The following is a 15896-nucleotide window of genomic DNA, read 5'->3' on the forward strand; positions in this document are numbered from 1 at the left end:
GCTTAGAGAGGGAGTCAGGACACCCGTGTTTCAGGCTTACTTCTTTTCCCTTGACTGAATGTGACTTGAAACAAGACAACTCCCATTTTGGGTCCCTGTTTCTCTATCTGTTTAATAGTTCTCCACTCAATCTCCCCCTTTCATCATGGATGAAGTCAGAGGGGGCTCCTTCCATCATGCCTGGTCATTGTTGGTGGTGCTGAAGTGAATCAATTCCTCACGTACCTGGTATTTGTTGGTAGAGTTGAAGGGTATCTCAGCCACTTTTTTGTTCCTTTCCCGCATCAGTTTAACAGAGCCAGATGACAATTCAATGCATTTCAGAAGGGCTGACTCAGAAGCATCTCCTGCCACATCCCTCTGGGGAGACAGATAAAGGGGAAAGCCATTGGCCATAGTCTCTTGGTTAGCCTGGGGTTGTTGACGATCAAAGCAAGAAATGAGGAAAGGGGCTCAATCTAAGGAAATGTGGATGATTCTGAGCCAATTCGTGGCTGAAAATTAAGTCCTTGAAAGGGAAACCACAGCTGGGCAGGCATAGGTGAGCACAGTGAAAGGGAGGTGAGAGGGGACACAAAGGGAAGGGGATGAAGTGGGGGAGGAAAAGATTGACTAGAAAAATAAAGGTCATACCCAGAAGGGAATTGGGGTCAGTGAGAAACAGTGCAAAGAACTCTCAATTTGGAGTGCTGAACTGGAAATCGTAGGACCTTAGTTTAAGTCTTAATTCTGTCACTTACTAGCAAATCACTTAACTTCTCTGGACCTCAGTTTCCTTAGCTGTAAAATGAGGAAGGTTGGACTAGATGACCTCTAAGGTCAGTTCCAGTTATTTGCCTATGAATCTCTGAATAGTCACAATCTAAGCCAAGCTGTATGGTCTGGGGTTGGGAAATGGACCTGATAACCTCTAGGGGGCTGAAGATGCTGGGAAGAGACAGTCACTAGCCCAGCCCCACCTTGAGCACAGGTATGTTGTCTTGGCCTCCCTTGAAGACAGCTCGGTTGCAGAGGCCGGCAATATGGGACAGTGCCACCCAGGTGTGGGAGCTCTTATCAAATGAAGTTCCTGTCAGGGGTGTAAGGACAGATGTGGAGTCAGGGTAGGGCTCATTCCAGGTTCCACAACTTGACAGCCTCCCTCCTGGTACACCCATTGCCCCAACATTCCCTTGATATTTCCCCAGTCTCTCTGTTTCCCCTCCGGCAAGGGATCACAATCACCAGATTGATCCTCAGTGGTGTCTGCCTCATGGATCTGGTTGTCAAACCACATGTGGGCAACTGTCATCCTGTTCTGGGTCAGGGTTCCGGTCTTATCTGAGCAGATGGTGGAGGTAGAGCCCAGGGTCTCCACAGCCTCTAGATTCTTTACCAAACAGTTCTTCCGGGCCATGCGCTTGGCTGTCAGTGTCAGGCACACCTAGAAGGGAGGGAAATGTTGGTGTCCAGCTTCCCAGCCCCAACCCTCTGAAGGACCTAGGTAGATGGCTCCACAACTCCTGTCCTTTTGGGGGACACCAGTGTTTTGCATGCCAGATTATTCCCCTTTCAAGGAAGACATCTTTTCCTCTCAAAAAGGTGTTCTTATTTTTATTCTACCAAGGGACACTGTCCCCCTTAACAAGGGAAAGGTCTTTCCCCTTCGGGGGCCAAACTGTACCACTTGGGTCCGAGACACCCTATTTCCTACCCTTTCAGTTCTCTCCAGGGCTCTGGCATAGTTGCCTAGATCCAGACCTTCTTGAGGATCCAGGCATTTTGTCCTCCCAACTCCTAGGACTTGGAGATCCAGGGTTCTAGCTAGCTGGTCTGACCCTTTTCAAGTACCTGAGATGTCTGTTCCCCAAGTGATCCTCTAGCCCTTAGTCTTCATGACTCCAGTCATCGAACCTTCTAGTCCCCACCCTAGGAGGAAGCCAGGGGCCCTAGTCCTCCATCCCCCACCCTTTCAGGGACCCAGGTGCCCCAGAGCCCTTACAGTGACAGTAGCCAGCAAGCCCTCGGGCACATTGGCCACAATGATGCCAATGAGGAAGATGACAGCTTCGAGCCAGGTGTAGCCCAGGATAAGGGAAAGGATGAAGAAGGAAACACCCAGAAAGACAGCCACGCCTGTGATCAGCTGGATGAAGTGTTCAATCTCGATGGCAATTGGAGTCTTGCCCACCTCCAGACCGGAGGCTAGAGTTGCAATTCGGCCCATGACAGTCCGGTCACCTGTGGCCACCACCACACCTCGAGCTGTGCCTGAAGTACAAACCAATCAGTGAGAAAATGCATGAACAGAGGCAGGAGGACCCAGTAGGAAGAAATGGGGCTCTACTAAGGGAGGCAGAGTCTCAGTAAAGGGAGAATGGAGTGGGGTCAGGAAGGGGGAAATGGTTCATTGTTGGGATAGGGGCTCAGGGAGGATACAAGAGGTTCAGGGAGAGGAAGATTGCATTTGGGAAAAGGTATGGAGGCATTTAGGGAAGGGGTAAAGACTCAATTAAGAAATAGGAACATGAGAGCAGTTATGTGGTTGAGTGGATTGAGAGTCAAGTCTAGAGATAGGAGGTCCTGAGTTCAAATTTGACCTCAGAGGCTTCCTAGCTTTGGTACTACAGGGAAAACATTTAATCCCCCATTGCCTAGTCCTTATTGCTCTTTTACCTTGGAACCAATACACAGTATTGACTCTAAGATGTAAAGTGAGGGTTTTTTTTAAGAGATAAAGGAATCAATGAGGCGTTGGGGCAAAGGGTTTCAATGAGATAATGAGTCTTTATGAGAGCTTAATAGGGTAATGGAAGACAGTGAGGATAACAGAGCTCTGATGAGCAAAACAAGGCTCAGGAATGTGGGGCAGTTTAGAGACAGGGACTCCATGAGGAAACGGGGCTATTCAATAAAAGGAGGGGAATTCAGTGGGGATATGATGAGTGTCCAAAGTGGGCTGAGAATCCAGTGAGGAAATGGAGAGTTCAGTGAAGAGGATGTCATTTAGTGAAAGGTAGAATGAGGCAATGGTGAGGCTCATTGGGAAGATTCAGTAGGAGAGCTAAGGGAACTCAGTGAAAAGGATGTGTTCAGTGAGGTGATGGTGTTCAGTTGGGCAATAATGAAGCTTGGTGGTATGCTGTGACTTAATGAGGGAATAGGGGCCCGGTGATGGGTTGGGGATTTAGTAGGGGAATGGGAGGTTCAGTGAAGAAGAGGAGGTTCAGTAAGATGATAGGGGGTTCAGTGAAGAGTACTAGAAAATAGTAGGGAATCAGAGGGTCCGTGTTTGACTGGGGACTTGGTGGGGAAGTTGGGACTTAATCTTGGGTTGAGAATTTAGCAAGGGAATAGGTGACTCACTGAAGAGTTTCAGTGAGAGTGATGAAGGTGTAGTTAAAAGATGGGCATGGAACAATGGGGTTTCAGTGGGAGGATGGGTCTTCGTGAATGTCTGAGTGGGGCTAAATAGGGGGATGGGGCTTTGTGAAGGTATGAATCATCAGTGAGTGGGATGTTAGCTTAATTTGAGTAACAAGGACTCAATGAGGGGGATGGTGGAGAAAGTGAGAGGGATGGAGACTCAATAGGGAAAACAGGGAATAAGTCAGAGGGGTTAAGGGCTTAGTGAAGAAATAGAGACTGATGATAAGAGTGATTGTTTAGTGAGTGAGGATAAGGGTTTAGTTGAGGCATCAGTGGAATAAGGGCTTAATTGAGGGATAGGAGATCAGTGAGAAGGCAAGTCATCAATAAGTCATAAATAAGATAAAGGCTTAGTGAGGGGGATGAGGGCTCATGAGAGAAAAGATTTCAAGAAAACATGGGGGTTCAGTGGGGAAGATGGGAGCACAACTGAAGAATGAGAACTCAGTAAAAGGTAGAGATTCAAAGGGCATGGGGCCTTTGAGAAAATGAGGGTTCAATGAACAAAATAATGGTTCAATTTGTGTTAGGGTTCAGGGGTTAGGAGCAGATAAGGAGAAAAGGTGACTAGGTAAGGGAAGAGGAACTTAATCATATAACTGGAGGCTCTGTAAGTAAGCTAAGGAACCACTAGGGAGATGATTGCTCAGAAAGGAGATAGGGACTCAGTGAATAAGACACTAGACCAATGGGCCATAAAAGTCCAGTGAGTAAGATGGAGAGCTCAGGGACATGATGGGGGCTCAATAAATATTGAATTGAAAGAGTAATTTAGGGGGGCATATGCTCTGCAAGAGGGTGGGATGTCATTAAACAGATGAACAGTTTAATGAAGAAGATAAAGGTTCTTGGAAGGCCTCAATGAAAGCATGGGAATAAGGGGATCTAGGGTTACAGGAATGGTAAATGGAAGAGTGGTTTAATGACTGAGTCCACAGGAGCTCATCATGGAGTTCAGAGAGAGGGGGAAGACTCAGTGAGTTGATGGGTATTCAGTGAAGGAATGTGAAGCTCAGATAAGGGAATGGGGAACTCAGCAATGGGAATTTAGGGGCTCAATAAGAAGCATGGGGATCCTAGTAAGGGAATGAGTGTTCAGTCAGGGTTAATTTTGGTGGAAGTATGGAGGCACAGTGACAATGATGAGTACTAAGAGAAGTACTTATCTGATGGACTCAGAGAGGGGTTCAAAGGTTCTGTAGAGGTTGAATGAGAGAAATGTGGACTTATTTAAGGAATGAGGAATTTATGGAGTAATAAGAGAGGGTTAGCAAATATATGGATCAGGGTCCTCTTCATGCCCTAGAATAGAGTGAGTTGGATGGGGCCTCAGTGATGAAAATATTGCCTCAGTGAGGGTTTTAAGGGCTCAGTGAGAAGGATGAGGTCTCAGAAAGGGAATTAAGCTTAATCAAAGGGATTAGGGGCTCACAAAGGGAATGAAGGAATCACTGATAAGGGTCAGGTTCAGTGAGAAAACTGGTGGCTCACTGATAGGGATGGAAAGTTCAGTAAGGAAAAAGAATCTAAATGAAAGGAATGAAGACTCAGTGAGAGTTTCTTGGCTCAATTAGATAATGGGAAACACAGTTAGAGTTCCCTCAGGGAAATTCAATGACTTACATATGGGTTGATTGGAGCTATTGTTACATAGATAAAGGCTCCTTAAAGGAAATGGGTTCTCCATGAGAAGAATGTGGTATTTAATGAGGGATATGGGAAAGGGTGCTCAGTGGAGGGATCAGGAACTCAGCAAAGTGGCAGGGAGAACAATGAGGTGAGATGAAGTTTCATCAGGAAGGAAGACAATGTCAGGCTCAGTGAGAAGGGCAGGGATTGATGGATAGTTGTGATTGGATGAGGGGATGGAGTCTTGGTGAAGATGATGAAGGTACAGTGAGGGGTTGGTGGGGTTGTGCGAGTGGTGACTGAGTAGAGGGCTCTGAGAAGAAAATGGGTCTCAGTGGTACATATGTAGGCTCAGTGAGGGGAATGAGGGGATTCAGCCAAAGGAATGAATGATTTATTCATTGGATGAAGAGAACACAAATAGGAATGGACTTTCATTTTGGGGAATAGAGAGGCTCAATGAGAGAATAAAAAACTAAAAAGATGTGGATGCAGTGAAGGAAAAATCATCTCAGTGCATGGAATTAGGGCTTAAGGAGTGAAGTCAGAGAACCAGAGTTCAAATCCCAACTCTGACATTTAGTAAATGTGTGACCTTATAAATGTAACTTTGCTTTCCTGGGTCTCAAACTCCTTATCAGTAAAACAAGAGACTTAGATCTCTTGAATCTTGGTTTCTGAGATTTTTTTTAATCATCTATGGTCCCCTGTTCTCAAGATTTCAGAGAACAGGATAAAGTCCTAATGAGGGAAGGTTGAGGCTCCAGGAGGAAATGAGAACTCAGTGGACACTGGGTCTCAATGAGAGTTATGGAACTCTAAAGGTATTAGGATTCAGTGAATGGAATGAATGTTAAATGAGAGGGATGGGGGACTTGGTAAAGGGATGAGGAGTTTTGGAAGGCCTGGGCAAAAGTGGAGCTCATGAAAGTGTTGGAAACCAAAAGAAGATAAAAGTACACTGTCAGAATATGGGCTCAAAATTTAAGGTGCTAATGGGGGGATGCAAAATTAGGGAGTAAGTGGTATCATTAGAGGCATTGGGGGCTTAGTGGGAACATGGGAGACTCAGTGAGGGAGATGAGGGCTTGGGGACCTGATAGAGGGCTCAGTATTAAAAATGGGCTCAATGGTGGAGAGATAGATTTTTATGATAGGATTGAGGCTCAATGAGAAGCATGGGGAACTCACTGAGGGAGATGTGGGGTTCAGGAATTCAAGGATGGTGACAAGAGTCCATTGAGGCTTAGCTGGGAGGATGAGAAATACAGAGAACAGATCAAAGCAGAGAGGAGAGATAGGAGGTCAGCTGAAGGAATGGTTGAAGATGACCAAAGTAGAAGAACTAGAGTTCAGTGAGCAGCATGGGAGTTGAGTAGTGCAAGTAAGAAAAAAAGGATTCATGGTAGAAATGCAAACTTAGTAGTCAAATTTAGGGCTCAGGGAGAGTTATGGGGACTCATTGAGGGGATGAGAACTGAAGTGATAGGGTGTTGAAGACAGGATAATTGAGGAGGTGAGAACTTAGTGAAGGGCTTTGTAGAGAAATGGGGGCTCAATGGAGATGGTCTCAGTAAGAGAGACTAGAAATGGGGGCTTAAAAGCAGATAGTAAAAACTCACAAAAGTGATAGGGAAAGGAGTGATGGCAGTAGAGATGACAGTAGGGATCAGTGAGTTAGGGACCTAAATTAGAGGAATTATTGGGGGAGTGGGGGATCAGAGGGGGTGACAGGGGCTCAGGGAAGAAATGGGGGACTCAGGAGTACAAGAACTAAATGCAAGGATGGGATACTCAGGAAGGGGGCAAAGAGATCAGTGATAGGATAGATGTTTAGGATTGTAGGGGAAAGAGTTGAAAATCGGGGCTCAATGAGAGGAACGAGGGTTTGGTGAGAAATATGGGACCCATGTGAGGATGATGAAGACTTAGTAATGAAATGTGGAGCTCAGTAAGGGGAGATCATTGAGCAAGTCATTTGGGGGTCTATATAGGAAATGGAAAATTGACAAGGGAATAAGGGATTCTATCTGGCAATGAGCTCTCAGTCAACGGATGGGGGAGCTAAGTGAGACCACTGGAGTGAGGGGGTGAAGGTTTAGGGAGGATGCTCAGGGCCTCAGAAGGCTACTGGATTAGGGCTTAGTGAGATCATTGAGGGCGGTGGAGGGCTGGGGACTTAGCAAGGGAAAAGAGGGACTTGGTGAAAGGGATGGGATCCAGGGAAGAGGAGGGGGTGCAGGAAGCTCCATAGGCTCAGAGAGGAGGATGAGGCTTCACTTAGGGTGGGACATCATGAAGTAGTAGCTATGGTTCTGGACTTGGAGTCAATAAGCCCTGGGTTCATACTGCATTTCAGACACTAGCTGCATGACCCTGAAGAAGTTATTCAATCTCTCTGAAGCTCAGTTTTCTTATCTATTAAATGGGTATAATAATATCACCTACTTCACAGGGTTGTTGTGAGCATCAAGTTAGGTTATGTGTGTAAAGTGATATAGAAATGAGTCATTACTGTTATTATCAGTGATCAGAGAGAAGGCTCAGTGAAGAAGGAAGATGGGAGCTTGAGTGAGATGAGGGCTCAATAAGAGAAGCAGGGTGGTTGATGAGGAGGATGAGACCTCAGGAACAGACTAGGAACTCAGAAGGGGTGGTAATGAGGAATAGCAGGCTCAGTGAAGTGGATAGGTTTGGGGGGCTAAGTGAGGGGCTCAGACAGGGTTTGAGGGCTCTGTAAGGTTCAGTGAAAGGATATAGTCTCAGTAAAGGAGATGAGGGTTCAGTGAGGGGAACTGGGCCACAGAGGAGGGATAGGGACTCCATGAAAACATAAAGGTGGGGCTTAGTGAGAGGATGGCACATCAGTTAGGGGATAGGGACACAGGAAATAGAAATAGGGGTCCATTGGGGGATGGTGGCACAGTGAAGATTCTGAGGGCTCAGAAAAGGAATTAGGGTTCAGTGAATGAGATGGGGGTTCAGTGTATTGGATGACAGTTTAGTCAGGAGTTAGGATGTCCTGCCTATGCCAGTCCCATCTGCCTCCCTTTCCTCCCCTTATTATTCCATGCCTCAGTTTCCCCTGGGATGTTCCCACCTTCCACACAATTGGTGGAAAAGAAGGTGATGTTCCTGGTCTCCAAGGGGTTGTCATGTGTACAGTCTGGAGATCGTGTCTGGGGCTCAGACTCGCCAGTCAGAGAGGAGTTATCCACCTGGAGAGAAAAGTGCAGTAAATGAGGCAGGGGTTGTCAAGCTAAGACCATAGGTGCAGGAGCTGTCCCTGAAGAGGCAGGGATGTCTGCTTCCTCAAACCCGAGTCCCTGAGGGACCAGCCTCAGGGGCCTTTGAGTCCATGGGGGCATCCGGAGTGAGGACAAGCTGGGAAGGTGGACAGAGTCTGACTTACCTTGCAACCATGTGCCGAGATGATCCTGAGGTCAGCCGGGACTCGGTCTCCACCCTTGATCTCAATGAGGTCTCCAACTACCACCTCTTCTGCGTTCACCTGCATCTTCTCCCCTTCTCGGATCACCAGGGCTTGCTGCAGGAGACATGGGGGAAGGAGAGGGAGGTAGAAGTCAAAACTGTGTCCTCTCTGGTCCTGCCCTCACTTATGGCCTCCTAGTGTCTGCCTAGTTCTCTGGTGGTCCCCCAGCCTCCAGCAAGAGCCTTCCCTCGTCTTCTAAGCTCCTTCTGCCTCTAGCCACCACTTCAAGGTTATCTCAGAGCAGGCTCACGGTTCAGCTTCTGGTTCTTCTCAGCCCCAAAGCCCAAAGACCCCACTCAGTCCCCAGCTCTATGGCCCCAACCTTCCCATGCCTGGGTCCCAGCCCCAGGGCTCCTGACCTGAGGGACCATGTTCTTGAAGGATTCCATGATTTTGGAGCTTTTCGCTTCCTGGTAGTAGGAGAAGCAACCGGTGATGATGACCACAGCAGCCAAGACGATACCCAGATACAGCTGAGGGAAGGAAGCCAGCAGGGCTCAGAGACTGTGTAAATGAGCATCCCAGCCTCCTGTGCATCCCACACATGTCCCAGTCACATCCTCAGACCTGGAGCAGGAAGGGACCCAGGGCCTCCCTCTTCCAACTCCCTCATTTTAAAGAGGAGAAAACTCAAGCCTCAATAGCAGCAGGAATTGACCTGTTATCACTTTGTCTGAGCAGCAGGACTGAGATTTGAACTCCGGTCTTCGGACTCCAGATTCACTAGGCTCACTTATCCTACACACAGATGTCCGTGTCCTATATCCGGGGCATGTACCATGTGTGCCTACAACATGTCTGTCCTGTGTGTATTCAGGTCTGCGTATCATGGCTCAACTTGCCCCACAGGAGAATCTGTTCCGGGGCGGGTGGGTCTCCCGATTAAATATGGCCTCCATTCCCTCTCTGGCTCCTGAGCCCCACGTTCTCTGTCTGCTCCATCTCCTAACCCACGAAGTTTGCCACACGCACCCGGCATGGTCCTATCTCCCTCAGGTCTCTCTTGTACGTGTCTCCCACGGATCCACCGATCGCTGCGCCCCACGTCGTGTTTGCCCCTCGCCCATCCAGCCCTCCTAAATGTTCCAGCCGCCCCTCACTCACATTGTCTCCTGCCGGGTCGTCCTCAGTGCCTGCCTGGATACCGTAGGCGAGGAAGCACAGAATGGCCCCGATCCACAGCAGGATGGAGAAGCCTCCGAAGAGCTGGCGGCAGAACTTGACCCACTCGGGGGTGGTGGGGGGCGGCGTGAGGGCGTTGGGCCCGTCTCGGGCCAGGATCTCCTGGGCTTTGCTGTGGGTCAGACCCTACAGGACACGTATCTCAGACAGAGCCACCCGGCCTGAGGGTCTCCCGGGGTCCAGATCCCCAGGCACGCCAGCCACTGGGGGCCTCCAGCTTCTGCCCTCCCTCCCCACGCCCCCTTTCCGGGGCAGCTGCCCTTCTTCCCCAAGTAGTCCAAGGGCCCCAGGAGTCCAAGTCTTACCTGCACACAGTCTGTGTTGTATTTCCGACAGACCTCTTCCACTGACATCTTGTGCTCGGTCTAGCGGATGGGAGAGGGGAAGGGCTCAATCAGGCAGAGCCGGCCCAATGGGGCTGGGGCAGGGAGGAGGGCTAACAGATAAGGGGAGGGGCGATGAGGTCATGGGGAGGACCAGAGCCTTACAAAGGGCGGGAAAGGCAAGGGGAAATCATGGACTTAGAGATTCAGATCTGGAAGCCCAGCTCCTTATTTTACAGATGTGGAAACTGAGGCTCACGGAGGGAACAGGTCTCAAGATCACACAGATCAGTTAGTGGTGGGTTCAGGTGAACTATCCAGGTCTTCTGACGCCACAGCAGAGCTGGGGAGGGGGGGGTGACTTGGGAAGGGGATCCTGGGGACAGGGCTCACCATGGCCACCTCCTTCTTGAGGTCATCCAGGTCCCGGCGTTCCTTGGGCGCCTTGCCCTTCTTGGGCGAGCCCTTATCATCTTTCTTGTCCTGCGAGGTGGCGACACGATAGCTGTCAGAGTGACCACGCTGCAGGCAAGAGGAGGTGACAGGGAGGGACGCCCCCACAGTGCCGGGGCCTCGCTCCCGCCAGCCTCAGCTCTGCCCCTCAGACCGGTGTTATCTTGACATCTCTCAAACTGTCTCACTCATCTCTCCTGTTGTGTGTGTGTGTGTCTGTCCTGGTTCTGTACCTCTCTCTCTTTTTCTTTCTCTCTACCTTCTTCAGCCTGTTTCTGTCTCTTCTATTGTGCTTCACTGTTTCCATCTATCTCTCTGTCTCTTATCTTGGCCTCTCTGTGTTCCTATCCATCTGTCTTTGTTTCTGTATCTTATCTCTCTTCTCTTGGTCTCTGTTTCTTTTCCTCTGGGTCTCTCTCTCTCTCTCTCTCTCTCTCTCTCTCTCTCTCTCTCTCTCTCTCTCTCTCTCTCTCTCTCTCTCTCTCTGTGTTTCTCTCCCTCTGATGTTCTCTCTTCCTCCCTCCCTCTCCCTCTGTCCCCCTCCCCCCTCTCTCTGTCTGTGTCCTTGTCTCTTTCTCTCTGTCTCTGTGTCTGTGTCTGTCTCTGTGCTCCTGTTTCTCTGTCTCTTTCTGTCTCTGTGTCTCTTTTTTTTCCTGGTCTCTTTGTGTTTCTCTCCCTCTGATGTTCTCTCTTCCTCCCTCCCTCTCCCTCTGCCCCTCTCTCCCACTCTCTGTCTCTGTCTCTCTCTCTTCTCTCTGTCTGTCTCTGTGTCTGTGTTCCTGTATCTCTCTCTGTCTCTGTGTCCCTGTCTCTCTCTTTCTCTCTGCCTCTGTCTCTGTGTCCTGTCTCTGTGCTCCTGTTTCTCTGTCTCTGTGTCCCTCTATCTCTGCCTCTCTCTGTTTCTGTGTTCCTGTGTCTCTGTCTCTGTGTTTGTGTCCCTGTCTCTCTCCCTCTCTGTTTCTGTCTCTCTCTCTCTCTTTCTCTCTGTCTCTATATCTGTCTCTGTGCTCCTGTTTCTCTGTCTCTTTCTGTCTCTGTGTCTCTTTTTTTCCTGGTCTCTTTGTGTTTCTCTCCTTCTGATGTTCTCTCTTCCTCCCTCCCTCTCCCTCTGCCCCCCTCTCCCACTCTCTGTCTCTGTCTCTTCTCTCTGTCTGTCTCTGTGTCTGTGTTCCTGTATCTCTCTCTGTCTCTGTGTCCCTGTCTCTCTCTTTCTCTCTGCCTCTGTCTCTGTGTCCTGTCTCTGTGCTCCTGTTTCTCTGTCTCTGTGTCCCTCTATCTCTGCCTCTCTCTGTTTCTGTGTTCCTGTGTCTCTGTCTCTGTGTTTGTGTCCCTGTCTCTCTCCCTCTCTGTTTCTGTCTCTCTCTCTCTGTCTCTATATCTGTCTCTGTGTTCCTGTGTCTCTATCTCTCTTTCTCTCTGTGTCTTTATCTGTGTCCCTGTGTCTCTGTCTCTCTCTGTCTCTGTGTCTCTGTGTCTTTGTCTCTGTGTGTCTCTGTCTCTGTCTCTCTTTCTGTCTCACTGTTTCTGTCTGTGTCTCTCTGTCTGTAGCTCTCCTGTATGTGTATGTTTCTCCTCTAGCTATTTCTTTTCTCTGTGTATTTCTCTGCCCCCCCTCCCTGCCTCTGTGCATCCTTGCTTCTCAGTATATCACTCCCTTTCAGCTTCTGTGTCTCTTTCTGTCTCTCTCTCTTTTTCTGTCTCTCATCTCTCTCTGTATTCTTCCGTATGTGTATGTATGTCTCCTCCCTTGGCTATTTCTCTTCCCTGTCTCTCTCTGCCCTTTTCTCTCTCTCTTGCTGTATCTCTCTCTTTTGGTCTCTCATTCCCCACCCCACCCCCATGTCTGTATGTTGCTTATTTCCTCAGTATATCACTCTCTTTCAGCTTCTGTGTCTCTTTCTGTCTCTCTGTCTGTCTCTTCTCTGTCTGTATTCCCTTGTATGTGTATGTGTCTCCTTCTTTGGCTATTTCTCTCTGTGTGTGTCTCTCTCTGCCCTTTTCTCTCTCTCTTGCTGTATCTCTCTCTTTTGGTCTCTCATTTCCCCCCTATATCTGTATGTCCCTGCCTCTCAGTATATCATTCCCTTTCAGTTTCTATGTCTCTTTCTGTCTCTCTGTCTGTCTCTGCTCTGTCTATATTCCCTTGTATGTGTATGTGTCTCCTTCTTTGGCTCTCTCTCTCTCTCTCTCTCTCTCTCTCTCTCTCTCTCTCTCTCTCTCTCTCTCTCTCCCCCCACCCCCCCTCCTGTCTGTGCATCCCTGCCTCTGAGATTATTCCCTTTCAGATTCGGTGTCTCTTTCTGTATGTTTGTCTGTCTGTCTGTCTGTCTCTGTCTCCCCTCTCTCTGGGCTTGGCTTCCTTTCAATAGCTCTTTCTTGTGTCTTGTTTGCTGTGTCTCTGTCTTTCCCTTGCCCCCACCCCTTCCTTGCTGTTTGTGTCTCTGCCTCTAGCTTGCATGCACATACATGCCTGTGCCTCTCCCTTTTCTCTCCCAGACCAACATTCTTGGTCACATTGCCCCATCTTTACCCTTGGGACTCTGTTTCCCCATCTGGTGACCCTCCCGGATCTTCCATTATTTAACATTCCACCCTCCCCAGCTCTGGCCCTCCTCCTCCTTGAGGAGTATATGAAAAGCTAGTCTGCAAGATAGAGAAAGACAAATAAGGGACATAAAGAAAGGCAGATGATCAGAGAGACAGAGGCAGAAAGACTGAGGAGGATAGAGAGGGGCTGGGAAAATAAAGGAGGGGGGTAGATCCTGTCCTCTCCTCTCCAGCTGGACAGTATCCCTAAGCCCAGCCCAGTCCTCAGGCCAGCTCATCTGCTTCAGGGATGCTAATCCCCTGGTGACCTTGCAAAGAGAAATAGGGAGAGGGAAAGTGACCCACTCTCCCAACACACACATCTAACCTTCTCCAGACCCTCAGGTGCTGGGATGGGGGCTGCTGACTGACCAGGGGCATTTGCCAGGTCTGCTCAGTGGCTTAATAACCTTATCTGTGAAATGGGGTCAGTGGTTAGAGCAGATGGACTCTGACATTGTATGAGAGACATAGAATGACAAGAAAGGACAGAGAAAAAGAGTCATAAGAGAAGACAGGGAGAGTCTGACAAGAAGAAGCAGAAATATAGTGAGGAAGGGAAGTAAAGGGAGGGGCAAGGAAGCAGATAGAGACAGAAGGAGATAGAAAGAACAGGGGAGGCAAAAACAAGAAAAGGGAGAGATATGAAATACAGATGGACAGGAGAGACAAAGAGTAAGAAGGATAAAGGTAAAAACTGAGGACACAGAAAGAATGCAAAAGAGGAAAAGACAGAGAAACAGCTAGCAAGAGAAATAAATGGAAAGGAAAACAAATAGACAGGGACAGAGAGACGGAGAGAGAGACAGAGAGAGAGGTAGTCAGAAACACAGGGAGAAACAGGAAGGAAGAAACAGAGAGAGGGAGGAAAATAGAGCCAGAGCCAGATCAAGAAAGAAGAGGTGGAGATGGAATATATCCATATTTATATAGTGCTTTACAGGAAAATGGAGGCACAAAGGAAGACAGAGGAGGAAAAATAGGAGGGAGAAGGCAGCCATCAGAGTGCAGGGAAGAGGAGAATGAAGAGGTCCTAGAAGGAGGGGAGACCTGGCCACTGGCCAACCCTGCAGCAATACTGCGCTCTAGGAGAATAGGGGCACTGGAGTTGGGTATTAATGATATCGGTGGACTCTAGAGGTCCCACAATACATAAGGAGAGACACAGAGATGTTGGAAGAATGAAACCAGGATGGGGTAGATCTCTGAAAGATGGAAAGACAGAAAGATATGGGGAGAGAGAGGATTCAGATGCCAAAACTGACTGTGAGAGGGAGAAACAGATGCTGAGAGGCAGAAATAGAGAAGTACAAAAGAGATGGAGAGATCGAGAGGAAAATAAACCTTGGGAGTCAGAGACCTATACTGTAGAGGAAAAGATAAGGGCATGGGTGATGGGAGATAGAAGACAGATCCTGAATTCCAGTGTTTCACACCCCAGCCCCAGCCCCCTAAACCCAGGAGCAAAATTACAGAGGGTCTAAATGCTTAGATCTCTGAGGTGAAGGGCCAGAGGGATAAGTGCATCTTTGAAGTCTCCTTGAACAGGGGGCATCTGACCCTGGAGTCAAGACTGGAGGGAGATGGGATGCCTACTCAGTCTGAGAAAAAGACACAGATGGAGACACAGCAGGGCACAAGGAGAGAGTGAGGAGGGGGAGGAGGTGAAGAGATGGGGAACATGGCAAAGGAAAGCCCAGGGGATGCCCAGCTCTATGGCTCCTGCCTCTGTGTGTGTTTTTCTATTTGGTTGTATTACTGTTTCTCCTTTACTTTTCCTGTCTTTATACCTATCTCTGAACCTCTCCATTATGTCTGTCTGTTGTTATCCCACCTCCCTCTGTCTCCCCACCCTTTGACCTTCAGATTTCCTTTCCCCTTTCTTAATTTCCTAATCTCTGCCCTTCAGTCTTTCCCATCTCCTTGGTAGAAATTCGACTGGAGGCAGAGAGACTGAGAGACAGATGGTGAGAGAGATGGAAAGACAAAAAAGAGGCAAGCTGATAGGTGCAGAAAGATGGGAACTGCAGAGAAGCAATGCGGGAGATGGGGGGGGGGAGCTATTAAGACACAAGGACACAGAGGTGGAAAAAAAAGGACACTGTCCTAGAGTGAGAAGGCAACAGAAACTGAGGGACACAGGGAGACCAAGTTAGGGATACACTTAGTGATGGAGAGACTGAAATATAGGAAAGCAAGACAGAGATAGAAAGGACTGTGGAACAAGATAAGAGAGACTGAGGTATAGAGATATATGTTGGGTAGGGGTGAAATCTGCTCTCTCTGTCCACACACCCCCACTCCACCCTCTGACCCAATCTTCATCTGTATCTCTCTAGCATTTAGAATCTCTTCCTTCTTTGTTATCCTATCTCTCTCTCCTTATGACTCCCTCCCTACCATGTAGTACCATTGTTCTAAAGCCTTGCTGTGCCTCTCTGCTTGCCTCTTTCTTCATGTTCTTTCTCTTACACTCTCTCTTTGTCTCTGTGTCTCTGTCTATCTCTATCTCTCTCTTTTCAACTTCACATCCCTAGATTTGCTAGTTCTCTGAATCTCTCTTGTAATTATTTATCTTTTCCTTTCAGTCTATATCCCATGTTCCCATATCAATTTCTTTTTTCCATTACATTTTAGTTTCATTTTATCCAATTCTGTCTTTCCAGCTCTACCTACTTGTGTCTCTCTGAATCAGTGTCTCTCTCAGACTCAGACTCTCTGTCTCACTCTTACATTTCCCTTCTTTTATTTCTAAGCATCTTAGATCACATGCCTTTGACCTTATATTTTCTCTAGTGTATGTCTCTGGGCTCCCCCCCCCC

The 15896-nt window shown here is 48.4% G+C and overlaps 1 protein-coding gene across 2 annotated transcripts in view; it reads right to left on the bottom strand.

The window, feature by feature from the left end:
- ATP1A3 (ATPase Na+/K+ transporting subunit alpha 3) overlaps positions 1-15896 on the bottom strand; it is a 28935-nt gene that overhangs the window by 10753 nt on the left and 2286 nt on the right. Inside the window, exons 2-11 of one of the 2 annotated variants that reach the window (XM_056797024.1) lie at positions 10429-10518; positions 10018-10077; positions 9635-9838; positions 8890-9003; positions 8450-8584; positions 8138-8255; positions 1982-2250; positions 1225-1423; positions 960-1069; positions 226-360 (exon numbers count right to left, since the gene is read on the bottom strand). In XM_056797024.1, coding sequence (XP_056653002.1) covers positions 226-360; positions 960-1069; positions 1225-1423; positions 1982-2250; positions 8138-8255; positions 8450-8584; positions 8890-9003; positions 9635-9838; positions 10018-10077; positions 10429-10518 — 1434 coding nt within the window. Of the gene's footprint in view, positions 1-225; positions 361-959; positions 1070-1224; positions 1424-1981; positions 2251-8137; positions 8256-8449; positions 8585-8889; positions 9004-9634; positions 9839-10017; positions 10078-10428; positions 10558-15896 lie in introns of both variants that reach the window. The other variant, XM_056797023.1, reaches the window with a different exon arrangement.

The sequence above is a fragment of the Monodelphis domestica genome, chromosome 4, assembly GCF_027887165.1.
Source record: "Monodelphis domestica isolate mMonDom1 chromosome 4, mMonDom1.pri, whole genome shotgun sequence".
In the NCBI taxonomy this organism is placed as follows: Eukaryota; Metazoa; Chordata; class Mammalia; order Didelphimorphia; family Didelphidae; genus Monodelphis; species Monodelphis domestica.